The sequence below is a fragment of the Symphalangus syndactylus genome, chromosome 21 (assembly GCF_028878055.3).
Source record: "Symphalangus syndactylus isolate Jambi chromosome 21, NHGRI_mSymSyn1-v2.1_pri, whole genome shotgun sequence".
Classification (NCBI taxonomy): Eukaryota; Metazoa; Chordata; class Mammalia; order Primates; family Hylobatidae; genus Symphalangus; species Symphalangus syndactylus.
The window spans coordinates 44,557,253-44,571,514 of NC_072443.2; the positions used below are offsets into that span (position 1 = coordinate 44,557,253).

At 39.4% G+C, this 14,262-nt stretch overlaps 1 protein-coding gene across 4 annotated transcripts in view; it reads right to left on the bottom strand.

Annotated features, from left to right (window-relative positions):
• The window catches only part of RABL3 (RAB, member of RAS oncogene family like 3), a 54,683-nt gene that overhangs the window by 37,672 nt on the left and 2,749 nt on the right, over positions 1-14,262 (bottom strand). For all 4 annotated transcript variants that reach the window (XM_055259254.2, XM_055259253.2, XM_055259252.2 and 1 more), the window contains exon 2: positions 6,856-6,947. In XM_055259254.2, coding sequence (XP_055115229.1) covers positions 6,856-6,947 — 92 coding nt within the window. The remainder of the gene's footprint in view (positions 1-6,855; positions 6,948-14,262) is intronic.

Genomic DNA, 14,262 nt, shown 5'->3' on the forward strand with positions numbered 1-14,262 from the left:
CAATCAGGCAGGAGAAGGAAATAAAGGGTATTCAATTAGGAAAACAGGAGGTCAAATTGTCCCTGTTTGCAGATGACATGATTGTATATCTAGAAAACCCCATCATCTCAGCCCAAAACCTCCTTAAGCTGATAAGCAACTTCAGCAAGGTCTCAGGATACAAAATCAATGTGCAAAAATCACAAGCATTCTTATACACCAATACAGACAAACAGAAAGCCAAATCATGAGTGAACTCCCATTCACAATTGCTTCAAAGAAAATAAAATACCTAGGAATCCAACTTACAAGGGATGTGAAGGACCTCTTCAAGGAGAACTACAAACCACTGCTCAATGAAATAAAAGAGGATACAAACAAACGGAAGAACATTCCATGCTCATGGGTAGGAAGAATCAATATCGTGAAAATGGCCATACTGCCCAAGGTAATTTATAGATTCAATGCCATCCCCATCAAGCTACCAATGACTTTCTTTACAGAATTGGAAAAAACTACTTTAAAGTTCATATGGAACCAAAAAAGAGCCCGCATTGCCAAGTCAATCCTAAGCCAAAAGAACAAAGCTGGAGGCATCACTCTACCTGACTTCAAACTATACTACAAGGCCCAGTAACCAAAACAGCATGGTTCTGGTACCAAAACAGAGATATAGACCAATGGAACAGAACAGAGTCCTCAGAAATAATGCCACACATCTACAACTATCTGATCTTTGACAAATCTGACAAAAATGAGAAATAGGGAAAGGATTCCCTATTTAATAAATGGTGCTGGGAAAACTGGCTAGCCATATGTAGAAAGCTGAAACTGGATCCCTTCCTTACCCCTTATATAAAAATTAATTCAAGATGGATTAAAGACTTAAATGTTAGACCTAAAACCATAAAACCCCTAGAAGAAAACCTAGGCAATACCATTCAGGACATAGGAATGGGCAAGGACTTCATGTCTAAAACACCAAAAGCAATGGCAACAAAAGCCAAAATAGACAAATGGGATCTAATTAAACCAAAGAGCTTCTGCACAGCAAAAGAAACTACCAACAGAGTGACAAGGCAACCTACAGAATGGGAGAAAATGTTTGCAATCTACTCATCTGACAAAGGGCTAATATCCAGAATCTACAATGAACTCAAACAAATTTACAAGAAAAAAACAAACAACCCCATCAACAAGTGGGTGAAGGATATGAACAGACACTTCTCAAAAGAAGACATTTATGCAGCCAAAAGACACATGAAAAAATGCTCATCATCACTGGCCATCAGACAAATGCAAATCAAAACCACAATGAGATACCATCTCACTCCAGTTAGAATGGCGATCACTAAAAAGTCAGGAAACAACAGGTGCTGGACAGGATGTGGAGAAATAGGAACACTTTTACACTGTTGGTGGGACCGTAAACTAGTTCAACCATTGTGGAAGACAGTGTGGCGATTCCTCAAGGATCTAGAACTAGAAATACCATTTGGCCCAGCCATCCCATTACTGGGTATATACCCAAAGGATTATAAATCATGCTGCTATAAAGACACATGCACACGTATGTTTATTGCAGCACTATTCACAATAGCAAAGGCTTGGAACCAACCCAAATGTCCATCAATGATAGACTGGTTTAAGAAAATGTGTCACATATACACCATGGAATACTATGTAGCCACAAAAAATGGTGAGTTCACGTCCTTTGTAGGGACATGGATGAAGTTGGAAATGATCATTCTGAGCAAACTGTCGCAAGGACCAAAAACCAAACACTGCATGTTCTCACTCATAGGTGGGAATTGAACGCTGAGAACACATGGACACAGGAAGGGGAACATCACACACCTGGGCCTGTTGTGGGGTGGAGGGAGGGGGGAAGGTTAGCATTAGGAGATATATCTAATGTTAAATGATGAGTTAATAGGTGCAGCACACCAACATGGAACATGTATACATATGTAACAAACCTGCACGTTGTGCACATGTACCCTAAAACTTAAAGTATAATAAAAAAAGAAATTAAAGAAAAAAACTAAATTAAAAAAATTTTTTTTAACATTTTTTTATGGAGGCGGGGGTCTCACCGTGTTGCCCAGGCTGGTCTTTAACTCTTGCACTCGGGTGATCCTCCCATCTTGGCCTCCCGAAGCAATGGAATTATAGGCGTGAACCACCATGTCTGGCCTACTCAACACTTCTGGGTAAAAGTTTTTCTGTCTCATAGAGAAGAGACTAGCAGTATTTCCTATTGCTTTTTTAAGACAGGTAGAATTTGCTTGCCCAAGGTAAGGTGCATTTCATAACAAGGGGAGGAGAACATATAAGCCTTTTGATTACTGTTAAAAAAACTCTTGATTTAAAATTTAACTTTGTTTGCTATCTGTGCTTTTATTCAAAAGAAGAGTTTAGGGCCCAGCATGGTGGCTCACGCCTGTAATCCCAGCACTTTGGGAGGCCAAGGTTGCAGGATTGCTTGAGTCTAGGAGTTGGAGACCAGGCTTGGGCAACACGGTGCAACGCCACCTGTATAAAATAAAAAAAGTTGGGCCAGGCTCAGTGGCTCATGCCTGTAATCCCAGGGCAGAGTATCTGAGGTCAGGAGTTTGAGACCAGCCTAGCCAACATGGCGAAACCCCATCTCTATTAAAAGTACAAAAAAATTAGCCGGCCATGGTGGTGTTGTGCCTGTAATCCCAGCTACTCGGGAGGCTGAGGCAGGAGAATCGCTTGAACCCGGGAGGCAGGGGCTGCAGTGAGCCAAGATTGTGCCACCGCACTCCAGCCCGAGCAACATCTCAAAAAAATAAATTAAATAAATAAATAAATAAAACATTAAAAAAAAAACTGGACATGGAGCAAATCTCAACAAATTTCAAAGGATGAAAGCATACAGTGTATGTTCTCTAAGCACAATGAAAGGTAACTGAAATAAATCATTAAAAGATAATAAACATTGTCAAATGTTTGGAAATTAAGAAGCATATTCTACACAACCCATGAGTCAAAGAAAAAATTGCAATGGAAACTAGACAATAGTTTGAACTGAATAATAGTGAAAAAAATTTTAGGAATGCAGTTAACACTGTGCTTAGATAGAAATTTCAGAGTCTTAGAGCTCTAAAAAAAAGTCTGAAAAAAATTAAGCAATTATTTCATTTCAACAAGTTAGAAGACAGTAAATTAAACCCAGAGAAAGTATGTTCATAAAGATAAGAGCAGAAACTAACAATGCACAAAACAAACATACAATAGAGAAAATCAACAAGGCAGAAACTGGTCTTTGATAGACCTCTGGTAAGACTGATCAAGAAAGTAAGAGAAAAGCCACAAATTATTCTACCAGAAATGAAAAAGGGAATATTGTTCAATTATCTTATTGAAAAACAGTAAGATAGAAAAAAATTTTTTGTGTCAATTTACATAAAATTCTTTCAAAAACATAAACTACCAAAACTGACCCACGAAGGAATATAGTTATTTTATGATTTTCTTTAATGTTACTTAAAAATTTCCCACAAAGAAAAACTTAGGTCCAGATGGTTTCACCTGTGAATTCTTTCAAATATCTAAGAAAAAAATAATACCAATCTTAAACAAAATCTTTCAGAGAATAGAGATTAATACTTCCCAGCTTATTTTATAAGGCTAGCATAAGCCTGATAGAAAACCCACAAGGAGATTACAAGAAAAGGAAATGATGGGACAATCTTTCTAATGAATTTAGATGCAAATGTCTAAGAAAAATATTAGCAAATTAAATCTAGTGATATATGAAAAGGGCAGCACAAGACCAAGTTAGAGTTATTACAGGATTGCAATGTTGGTTTAACATTCAAAAAATTAATCAACATAATTTACCACAGTAATGGAATAAATCAGGAAAATCATGATTATCATAAAGAGGCAACTGGTAAAATTGAATACCCATTCATGATACAAACTCATTGTAATAGGAATAGAAGGACATTTCTTTAATCTAATCAAATATACCGATAAAAAATCCTCCAGCAAATACTTTACTAAATAGTGTTATACTGAAAATTTCCCATGAGATGGGAATGAAACAAAGATGCTTGTTGATGCCATTTCTATTCAACATTGTACTGGAGTTTTAGCTAATTCAATAAGACAAGTGGGAAAGAAAACCAAGACAAAAGGTGAACAACATGAATAGAATGGGCACTGGGTGGGGATAGGAAAAGGAGTAGAGCAGGAGGAATGGAAGGGGCAGAAAATTGGACTAAAGTTCAATTACAACTTCACATTGTAAAGCACTAGGCCATAACTTCCCATTTATTAAGCTTCTCTGATCCTTCCTACAAACCTGTAGACTCAATAAAGCACATATTATTGACCTCTGTTTTCCAGATGATATAACTATGCCTCAAAGAGGTAAACTGATTGGTCTAAGGTCACTCTTTCAGAAGAGAAGGGCAATTGACTCAGGAGGTGAGGGTTTAAATCTAAGTTTCTTTTCAATATGTCATGCTCTTTCACAGAATCAGAGCTAGAAAAATCCAAAGGGAAAATTTGTCCAGAACTTGCTATTGGGTCTCCCAAACCTAAATAAAGTTGCCACTGAATTTAGGAACATGGTTGGCTAAAATGACACAAAATAGGTCCGCTCCTACTTCAAACTTATAGAAATGCTATAAAAATATTTTGAGACAGAGAGAAAGAGTAGAGAGAGGAGAGACAGAGAAGACTAGCTCAAGAGAAAGTTAGGAGAAAGAAAGGAATATCCTCAAATGCTAGAAATGAAGAAAAAACTTAAAATCAGAGTGAGAAGTGAGAACTGACATAGATTCGGATATAGCTTCAGGGGTTGGTGCCTGGCGTCTTAATGCCCATCCAGGAATAGCAGACCTGTTTTCCAGCATTCAAGGCAAAAGTATGTGTGGGTGAGTGATGAAGACTAGACTATAGATGCCTTTTTGAAATCTGGACCTTTGATGAGCTGCCCAGTCAGTGAAAAGAGAGAGTTGGAAAAACATTGTCCACAGGCTCAGGGAAACGGCAAAAACTTTCTGTCAGGGACCTCAGACAGAAGGTAGAGAGAAGATAAATGGTCCACAAGAAATGGAAACTATAGGTCTGTGCTACAATCAGATGCTGGGGGAATTTACATTATCTAGATTTACATTACCTGAGCTGAGAAATTGAAATCCTTATGGTCTTGGCAGTGACAGAAACGAAAAGGCACTGTATAGGGATACTTTCACAATATAGCATACAGGACTTCCAAAGGGAGAGGAAAAAAATCCTGTTGAAGATGTGATCATCCTAAAGAATTACAAGCCATACAAGGAGATACATTTCCATGAAGTACAGTAGCATATACAGCAAGGAGCATGGCTACCTCTCCTCCAGAAAAAATAAAATAATCCAAAAGAAACCATGAAATAAGTATGTTGGAAATTATTAAAATAAAAAGCAGACACCATAATGAAGGATCAGGACACTTTGGAAAATTTTTACATTTTAAAAAGAACTAAAAGGAACATCCAGAAATTAAAAAGTATAGGTACTTGGAATGAAAAACTGTATAGATATATTAAAAAGCGGATTAGATATAATTGAAGAGATTCTTAGTTAACTGGAAGGCAGATATGAGTACATTATCCAGAAGGCAGCAAGGAGAAATATTAACAGTTATGAAGAACAAAAATCTCATAGAAAGTCAAGAGGAAGGGATAGAAGAAATGAGGGAAGACAGATAATGGCTTAAAATTCTGAAAAATAAAGACATGAGAACCATGACTACTTCTGAATAGGATGAATAAAAATGAATCTACACCTAGACATAGGTTAGCAAAACAACAAAATATCAAAGATTTAAAAAAACACAAAAAATATTTTAAAAGCAACCAAAGAAGAAATTACATTAAAAAGGAATAATAATTAGTCTCATGGAAGATTTCTAATCAGAAGCAATGTAAATCAGAGCCATGGAACAATAGCTTCAAAGAACAGAAGGAAAATAACTCAGTCTAGCCAACTACCTTGCCTTCCGTATGTGTTTCCTAACTCAAAGGAGAGAGGTGTGCCAGCAGATGAGAGACTTGTCACAACTAGCTGGCATTAGCAAAGACCAATGATATCTGGGAAGATATTTAATTTAATTAAAACTATACCTGGGCCGGGCGTGGTGGCTCATGCTTGTAATCCCAGCACTTTGGGAGGCCGAGGCGGGCGGATCACGAGGTCAGGAGATCGAGACCACGGTGAAACCCCGTCTCTACTAAAAATACAAAAAAATTAGCCGGGCGTAGTGGCGGGCGCCTGTAGTCCCAGCTACTCAGAGAGGCTGAGGCAGGAGAATGGCGTGAACCCGGGAGGCGGAGCTTGCAGTGAGCCGAGATCGCGCCACTGCACTCCAGTCTGGGCCACAGAGCGAGACTCAGTCTCAAAAAAAAAAAAAAATTAAAACTATACCTAATTCCTAAACACAAGATGGAACTAATGACCCAGACATGAAGCTCCAGGAGCTTTTGCCTTTACATTATATTTCTAGCTGAAAGTTGGCAGTCTTAATAGCACAAGCTTAGGCAGAATTATTTACGGAGGATGCTATGTGAACTCTAGATATATGGCACAGTGATTAAAACTGAAGTGTGTGGCATCAGACAAACTGTTCAAATCTTGACTCTGCCTTAGTTTCTGCATCTACACATCTCAGTTTTAAAAAGGTGAAATAAGAAGGGACATGTAAAGGAACTGGCATATTACCTGGCACATAGTATGAATGTAATAAATCCCAGCTATTACTATTAATCTTGACCATAGTACTGTAATTTGATCATGTAATTTGAAGCAGTTATCTTTAGTACATTATTGAAAAACTAAAATATAAAAGACACATACTCTGACATCCACTGAGCAGCCCACAGTCCATGATGGATTTCCCAGCACTTGATTTTGGCATAGGAGATGGACTAATGAAGATTTCCCAACACCTGTAAGAGATATGCGAACTCTAGTCACGTAAGAGAGAATGCTGAAATCTGTTTTGGAAAGAGTAAGACTAATACTACACAGGAATAATGTTAAGTAAAGCATAGTTGTTAGAATGCCATACCAACAATATAAGCTTCACTGAATAAAGTGAAGATGGTAGAGGGCAGTGGTTCTCTCAAATTTAGCATCAGAATCACCCGGAGGGTGCGTTAAAACATGGAATGCTGGGCTCCACCCCCAGACTTTCTGATTTAGCGGGTCTGTCTTGGGGCCCAAGATTTCTAACAAGTTCCCAAGTGATACTGATATTGGTCCAGGGGTCTCACTTTGAGAACCACTGGTCCAGGTCAATTTCATATTAATGAATCCCTTTCCTTTTGAATGATTTAATCAATTTAGCCTATTTTAGAATTGTAGAATCTTAACAGATCTGAGAAGTAATCCCTCTCTCCTGCACACCAATGCTGAGGTTCCTTCCATGGCATCCTGTTAGAGGGTCTTCCAGACTGTGCTTGAATACTGTCAGTGAGAGGGATTCACCATTTCACAATTCTAAATTTAGACACTCCAGTTCTCCCACATAGTGATTTAAAAAAAGCAGCCAACCACTTAGCCCAGACTTACCTTTTGGAAAAAAGGTCTACTCCCTCTTCTACATCATGGCCCTTTAAGTCACCATTTGATCTTCTTTTGGATTTCTTGGGCTCAGGGAAATCTAGTTATTAATTCTAAGGGTAGTATTCAGAGATTTGTATAAAGAGGAAAGGGAATGAGCTCTTCCTCTACATCCATGTGTGGAGTCACTCACTCATTCATTTAACAGCATTTTTGGGGTTCCATTATGACAAGCATGGTTGGTATCTTTACAAATCACTAGTTTTATCAAAAATTTAGATCATCTCTTTGATCATACCGTGTATGAACCTATTGTTAATTTTTTATTATAAAAAGTTATATTTACAATCTAGAAAGTATGCACAAATGAGGGCCAGGCACGGGGGCTCACATCTGTACTCCCAGTGCTTTGGGAGGCTGAGGCAGGAGGATCACTTGAGCCCAGGAGTTTGCGACCAGCCTGGGCAACATAGCAAGACTGCATCTCTACAAAAAATAAATTTTAAAGAAATTAGCCAGGCATGGTGGCCTGTGTCTGTAGTCCTAGCTACTCAGCAGGCTGAGGCAGGATGATCCCTTGAGCTCAGGAGTTGGAGGTTGCAGTGAGCTATGATCACACTGCTGTACTCTAGCCTGGGTGACAGAGTGAGACCCTGTCTCCAAAAAAAAAATCACCTTAAGACTACTGTCAACATGAAGGTTTATTTAATTCCACAAGAAAAGCTTTTCTATAAGCAGGTGGTTATTGTGATTATATACACAGTATACTTAAAAACAATAAAACAACATAAGCCTCTGCTTCCATAGCTTGTTCTATCTGGAATATCCTACTCATCCTCTCCCTTCCCTCCCCTCCCCCACTGGCCTGGTGAATTAATCTTTGGAGACTCAGCATCATTCCACTTATAAAGTATTTTCTGAACCCACACAGGGAGAACGAAGCATAGCAACCACTATTCTCTGGGCCTCCACTATACCCTGTACATTTTCCTACAGAGCACTTAAAACACATTATTACATGTGTTTATTTATAGGTTTTATTAACTTTAATTTTTTTTGACTGGATGTTGGATTTTTATTCATCTTAAAAAATGATGCCATCTGTTGATTTATTTGCAGTGGAGAAGAATGCCCAGTATAAAGAAATATGTTTTATTTTATTTATTTGTTTATTTTATTATTATACTTTAAGTTCTAGGGTATATGTGCACAATGTGCAGGTTTGTTACATATGTATACATGCACCATGTTGCTGTGCTGCACCCATTAACTCGTCATTTAAACTAGGTATGTCTCCCAATGCTATCCCTCCCCCCTCCCCCTACCCCACAAAAGGCCCCGGGGTGTGATGTTCCCCTTCCTGTGTCCAAGCATTCTCATTGTCCAATTCCCACCTATGAGTGAGAACATGCGGTGTTTGGTTTTTTGTCCTTGTGATAGTTTGCTCAGAATGATGGTTTCCAGCTTCATCCATGTCCCTACAAAGGACGGGAACTCATCCTTTTTTATGGCTGCATAGTATTCCATGGTGTATATGTGACACATTTTCTATCATTGATGGACATTTGGGTTGGTTCCAAGTCTTTGCTATTGTGAATAGTGCTGCAATAAACATACATGTGCATGTGTCTTTATAGCAGCATGATTTATAAATCTTTAGGTATATACCCAGTAATGGGATGGCTGGGCCAAATGGTATATCTAGTTCTAGATCCTTGAGGAATCGCCACACTGTCTTCCACAATGGTTGAACTAGTTTACGGTCCCACCAACAGTGTAAAAGTGTTCCTATTTCTCCACATCCTCTCCAGCACCTGTTGTTTCCTGACTTTTTAATGATCGCCATTCTAACTGGAGTGAGATGGTATCTCATTGTGGTTTTGATTTGCATTTTTTTGGTTGGCAGGCTATTAATTATTGCCTCAATTTCAGAGTCTGTTATTAGTCTATTCAGAGATTCAACTTCTTCCTGGTTTAGTCTTGGGAGGGCGTATGTGTCCAGGAATTTATCCATTTCTTCTAGATTTTCTAGTTTATTTGCGTAGAGGTGTTCATAGTATTCTCTGATGGTAGTTTGTATTTGTGTGTGATTGGTGGTGATATCCCCTTTATCATTTTTTATTGCGTCTATTTGATTCTTCTCTCTTTTCTTATTAGTCTTGCTAGCGGTCTATCAATTTTGTTGATCTTTTCAAAAAACCAGCTCCTGGATTCACTGATTTTTTGAAGGGTTTTTTGTGTCCCTATCTCCTTCAGTTCTGCTCTGATCTTAGTTATTTCTTCCTTTCTGCCAGCTTTTGAATGTGTTTGCTCTTCCTTCGCTAATTCTTTTAATTGTGATGTTAGGGTGTCAATTTTAGATCTTTCCTGCTTTCTCTTGTGGGCATTTAGTGCTACAAATTTCCCTCTACACACTGCTTTAAACGTGTCCTAGAGATTCTGGTATGTTGTGTCTTTGTTCCCACTGGTTTCAAAGAACAGCTTTATTTCTGCCTTCATTTCATTATGTACCCAGTAGTCATTCAGGAGCAGGAGGTTCAGTTTCCATGCAGCTGAGTGGTTTTGAGTGAGTTTCTTAATCCTGAGTTCTAGTTTGATTGCACTGTGGTCTGACAGACAGTTTGTTATAATTTCTGTTCTTTTACATTTACTGAGGATTGCTTTACTTCCAACTATGTGGTCAATTTTGGAATAAATGTGATGTGGTGCTGAGAAGAATGTATATTCTTTTGATTTGGGGTGGAGAGTTCTGTAGATGTCTATTAGGTCTGCTTGGTGCAGAGCTGAGTTCAGTTCCTGGATATCCTTGTTAACTTTCTGTCTCGTTGATCTGTCTAATGTTGACAGTGGGGTGTTAAAGTCTCCCATTATCATTGTGTGGGAGTCTAAGTCTCATTCTAGGTCTCTAAGGACTTGCTTTATGAATCTGGGTGCTCCTCTATTGGGTGCATATATGTTTAGGATAGTTACCTGTTCTTGTTGAATTGATCCCTTTACCATTATGTAATGGCCTTCTTTGTCTCTTTTGATCTTTGTTGGTTTAAAGTCTGTTTTATCAGAGAGTAGGACTGCAACCCATGCCTTTTTTTGTTTTCCATTTGCTTGGTAGATCTTCCTCCAACCCTTTATTTTGAGCCTATGCGTGTCTCTGTACGTGAGATGGGTCTCCTGAATACAGCACACTGATGGGTCTTGACAATTTGCCAGTCTGTGTCTTTTAATTGGAGGATTTAGCCCACTTACATTTAACGTTAATATTGTTATGTGTGAATTTGATCCTGTCATTATGATGTTAGCTGGATATTTTGCTCATTAGTTGATGCAGTTTCTTCTTGGCCTTGATGGTCTTTACACTTTGGCATGTTTTTGCAGTGGCTGGTACCGGTTGTTCCTTTCCAGGTTTAGTGTTTCCTTCAGGAGCTCTTTTAGGGCAGGCCTGGTGGTGACAAAATCTCTATTTGTTTGTCTATAAAGGATTTTATTTCTCCTTCACTTATGAAGCTTAGTTTGGCTAGATATGAAATTCTGAGTTGAAAATTCTTTTATTTAAGAATGTTGAATATTAGCCCCCACTCTCTTCTGGTTTGTAGAGTTACTGCTGAGAGATTTGCTGATGGGCTTCCGTTTATGGGTAACCTGACTTTTCTCTCTGGCTGCCCTTAACATTTTTTCCTTCATTTCAACTTTGGTGAATCTGACAATTATGTGTCTTGGAGTTGCTCTTCTTGAGGAGTATCTTTGTGGCGTCCTCTGTATTTCCTGAACATGAATGTTGGCCTGCCTTCCTAGGTTGGGGAAGTTCTCCCGGATAATATCCTGCAGAGTGTTTTCCAACTGGGTTCCATTCTCCCTGTCACTTTCAGGTACATCAGTCAGACGTAGATTTGGTCTTTTCACATAGTCCCATATTTCTTGGAGACTTGGTCGTTCTTTTCACTCTTTTGTTTCTAAACTTCTCTTCTCACTTCATTTCATACATTTGATCTTCAATCACTGATATCCTTTCTTCCAGTTGATCGAATTGGCTACTGAAGCTTGTGCATCGTTGCATAGTTCTCTTGCCATGGTTTTCAGCTCCATCAGGTCCTTTAAGGACTGCTCTACATTGGTTATTCTAGTTAGCCATTCATCTAATCTTTTTTCAATGTTTTTCGCTTCTTTGCAATGGGTTTGAACTTCGTCCTTTAGCTTGGAGAAGTTTGATCATCTGAAGCCTTCTTCTCTCAACTAGTGAAAGTCATTCTCCACCCAGCTTTTTTCCGTTGCTGGAGAGGAGCTGCGTTCCTTTGGAGGGGGAGAGGCACTCTGATTTTTAGAATTTTCAGCTTTTCTGCTGTTTTTTCCCCATCTTTGTGGTTTTATCTACCTTTGGTCTTTGATGATGGAGACATACAGATGTGGTTTTGTTGTGGATGTCCTTTCCGTTTGTTAGTTTTCCTTGTCACAGTCAGGACCCTCAGCTGCAGGTCTGTTGGATTTTGACGGAAGTCCACTCCAGATCCTGTTTGCCTGGGTATCAGCAGCAGAGGCTGCAGAACAGCGAATATTGCTGAACAGCAAATGTTGCTGCCTGATCATTCATTCCTCTGGAAGCTTTTTCTCAGCGGGGTACCTGGCTGTGTGAGGTGTCAGTCTGCCCCTACTGGAGGGTGCCTCCCAGTTAGGCTCCTCAGGGTCAGGGACCCACTTGAGGGGGCAGTCTGTCCGTTCTCAGAACTCAAACTCCGTGCTGGGAGAACCACTACTCACTTCAAAGCTGTCAGACAGGGATATTTAAGTCTGCAGAGGTTTCTGCTGCTAGACATTTAAGTCTGCAGAGGTTTCTGGCTATGCCCTGTCCTCAGAGATGGAGTCTACAGAGGCAGGCAGGCCTCCTTGAGCTGGGGTTGGCTCCACCCAGTTCGAGCTTCCTGGCCTCTTTGTTTACCTACTCAAGCTTCATCAATGGCAGGCACCCTTCCCCCAGCCTCGCTGCCCCCTTGCAGATTGATCTCAGACTGCTGTGCTTGCAGTGAGCAAGGCTCCATGGGCATGGGACCCTCTGAGCCAGGTGAGGGATATAATCTCCGGGTGTGCTGTTTGCTAAGACTGTTGGAAAAGCACAGTATTAGGGTGGGAGTGACCCAATTTTCCAGGTGCCATCTGTCACTGCTTCTCTTGGCTAGGAAAGGGAATTCCCTGACCCCTTGCACTTCCCGGGTGAGGTGATGCCTCACCCTGCTTTGGCTCACACTCAGTGGGCTGCACCCACTGTCCTGCCCCCACTGTCCGACAAGCCCCAGTGAAATGAACTTGGTACCTCGCTGGAAATGCAGAAATCACCCATCTTCTGCATCGCTCACGCTGGGAGCTGTAGACTGGAGCTGTTCCTAATCTGCCATCTTGGAACCGCCCCCTTAATTTTAAGTTCCTTGAGGGTTCTTATGCATCTTTTTTATCTTTAGTACTTAGATCAGAACCTTAATTAGTATTTATTAAAAGTTTCCACATTATTCCAAAATCTTCATAAACATTTAAAGTATCTCCATAGTACTTCAGAGAGTAGGCATAAAAATTTACTTAATCATTCTTCCATTATTAGATATTTAGGGTGTTTTGAAATTTTTGATATGCTAGTGAAAGGTTATTTCTGTTTAAACCTTTGTTTAAAATTAAAATTATGTCCTTAGTATACCTTCCCAGAAGTAAACTCAGTACTTAAAAGGAAACATTTAAACTTCTTGATATGTATTGAGAAATAACTTTTATAGGGTTATACTGCCACCAGCCATACACTTGAGCCTGCAGGTCTTGTTGCACCTCAACAGTATCATGTAGTTGGCTTTTCATCTTTGTTAACTTGATAAAGGAATAAAAGTGACATCTTGGCCAGGCGTGTTGGCTCATGCCTGTAATCCCAGCACTTTGGGAGGCTGAGGCAGGCAGATCACAAGGTCAGGAGTTCAAGACCAGCCTGGCCAAAATGGTGAAACCTCGTCTCTACTAAAAATACAAAAATTAGCTGGGCGTGGTGGTGGGTGCCTGTAATCCCAGCTACTTGGGAGGCTGAGGCAAGAGAATCGCTTGAACCCAGGAGGCAGAGGTTGCAGTGAGCTGAGATTGTGCCACTGCACTCCAGCCTGGGTGACAGAGCAACAGTCCGTCTCGGTGGTGGGGGGCAGTGGGGGAGTGACAGCTTGCTTTAGTCTGCATTTCTTTACTTTCTGATAAAGATCAAAGATTATCATTATGATTATTCTGGCAAATCAGTTGTTTTTCCTCTCATAAATTCTCTGTTGATCTGCTCTGTACTTTTATCTACCAGGTTTTAGTGTCATTAATTTACATGAGCTCTTTATCTATTAAATATATGAATCATTTTATGTATGTGTAATTGAATCAAACATTTTCCCAGGATTCACTTTTATTAATTTTTTTACATAGAAACATTTAAGATTTTTAAATATTCAAAATTATATTTGTCATTGAATTTACTGCATTGTATCTAACATCTGTAACTTTTAGGATATATCGTTGATTCTGTATTTGTAAATAGGTTTGTTTATGTTCAAGGAATGTATCTATCCACTTAATTATCAGCTTGATGCAACACTTGAGGCCTAGTTTAGCTTAATTGTGTTAGGGTAAACATTTCTAGGCAGTAAAATTGTATAGCTCTCCATGAATTAACTGCTTTGGGTGATAAGTATTAGCTAACAC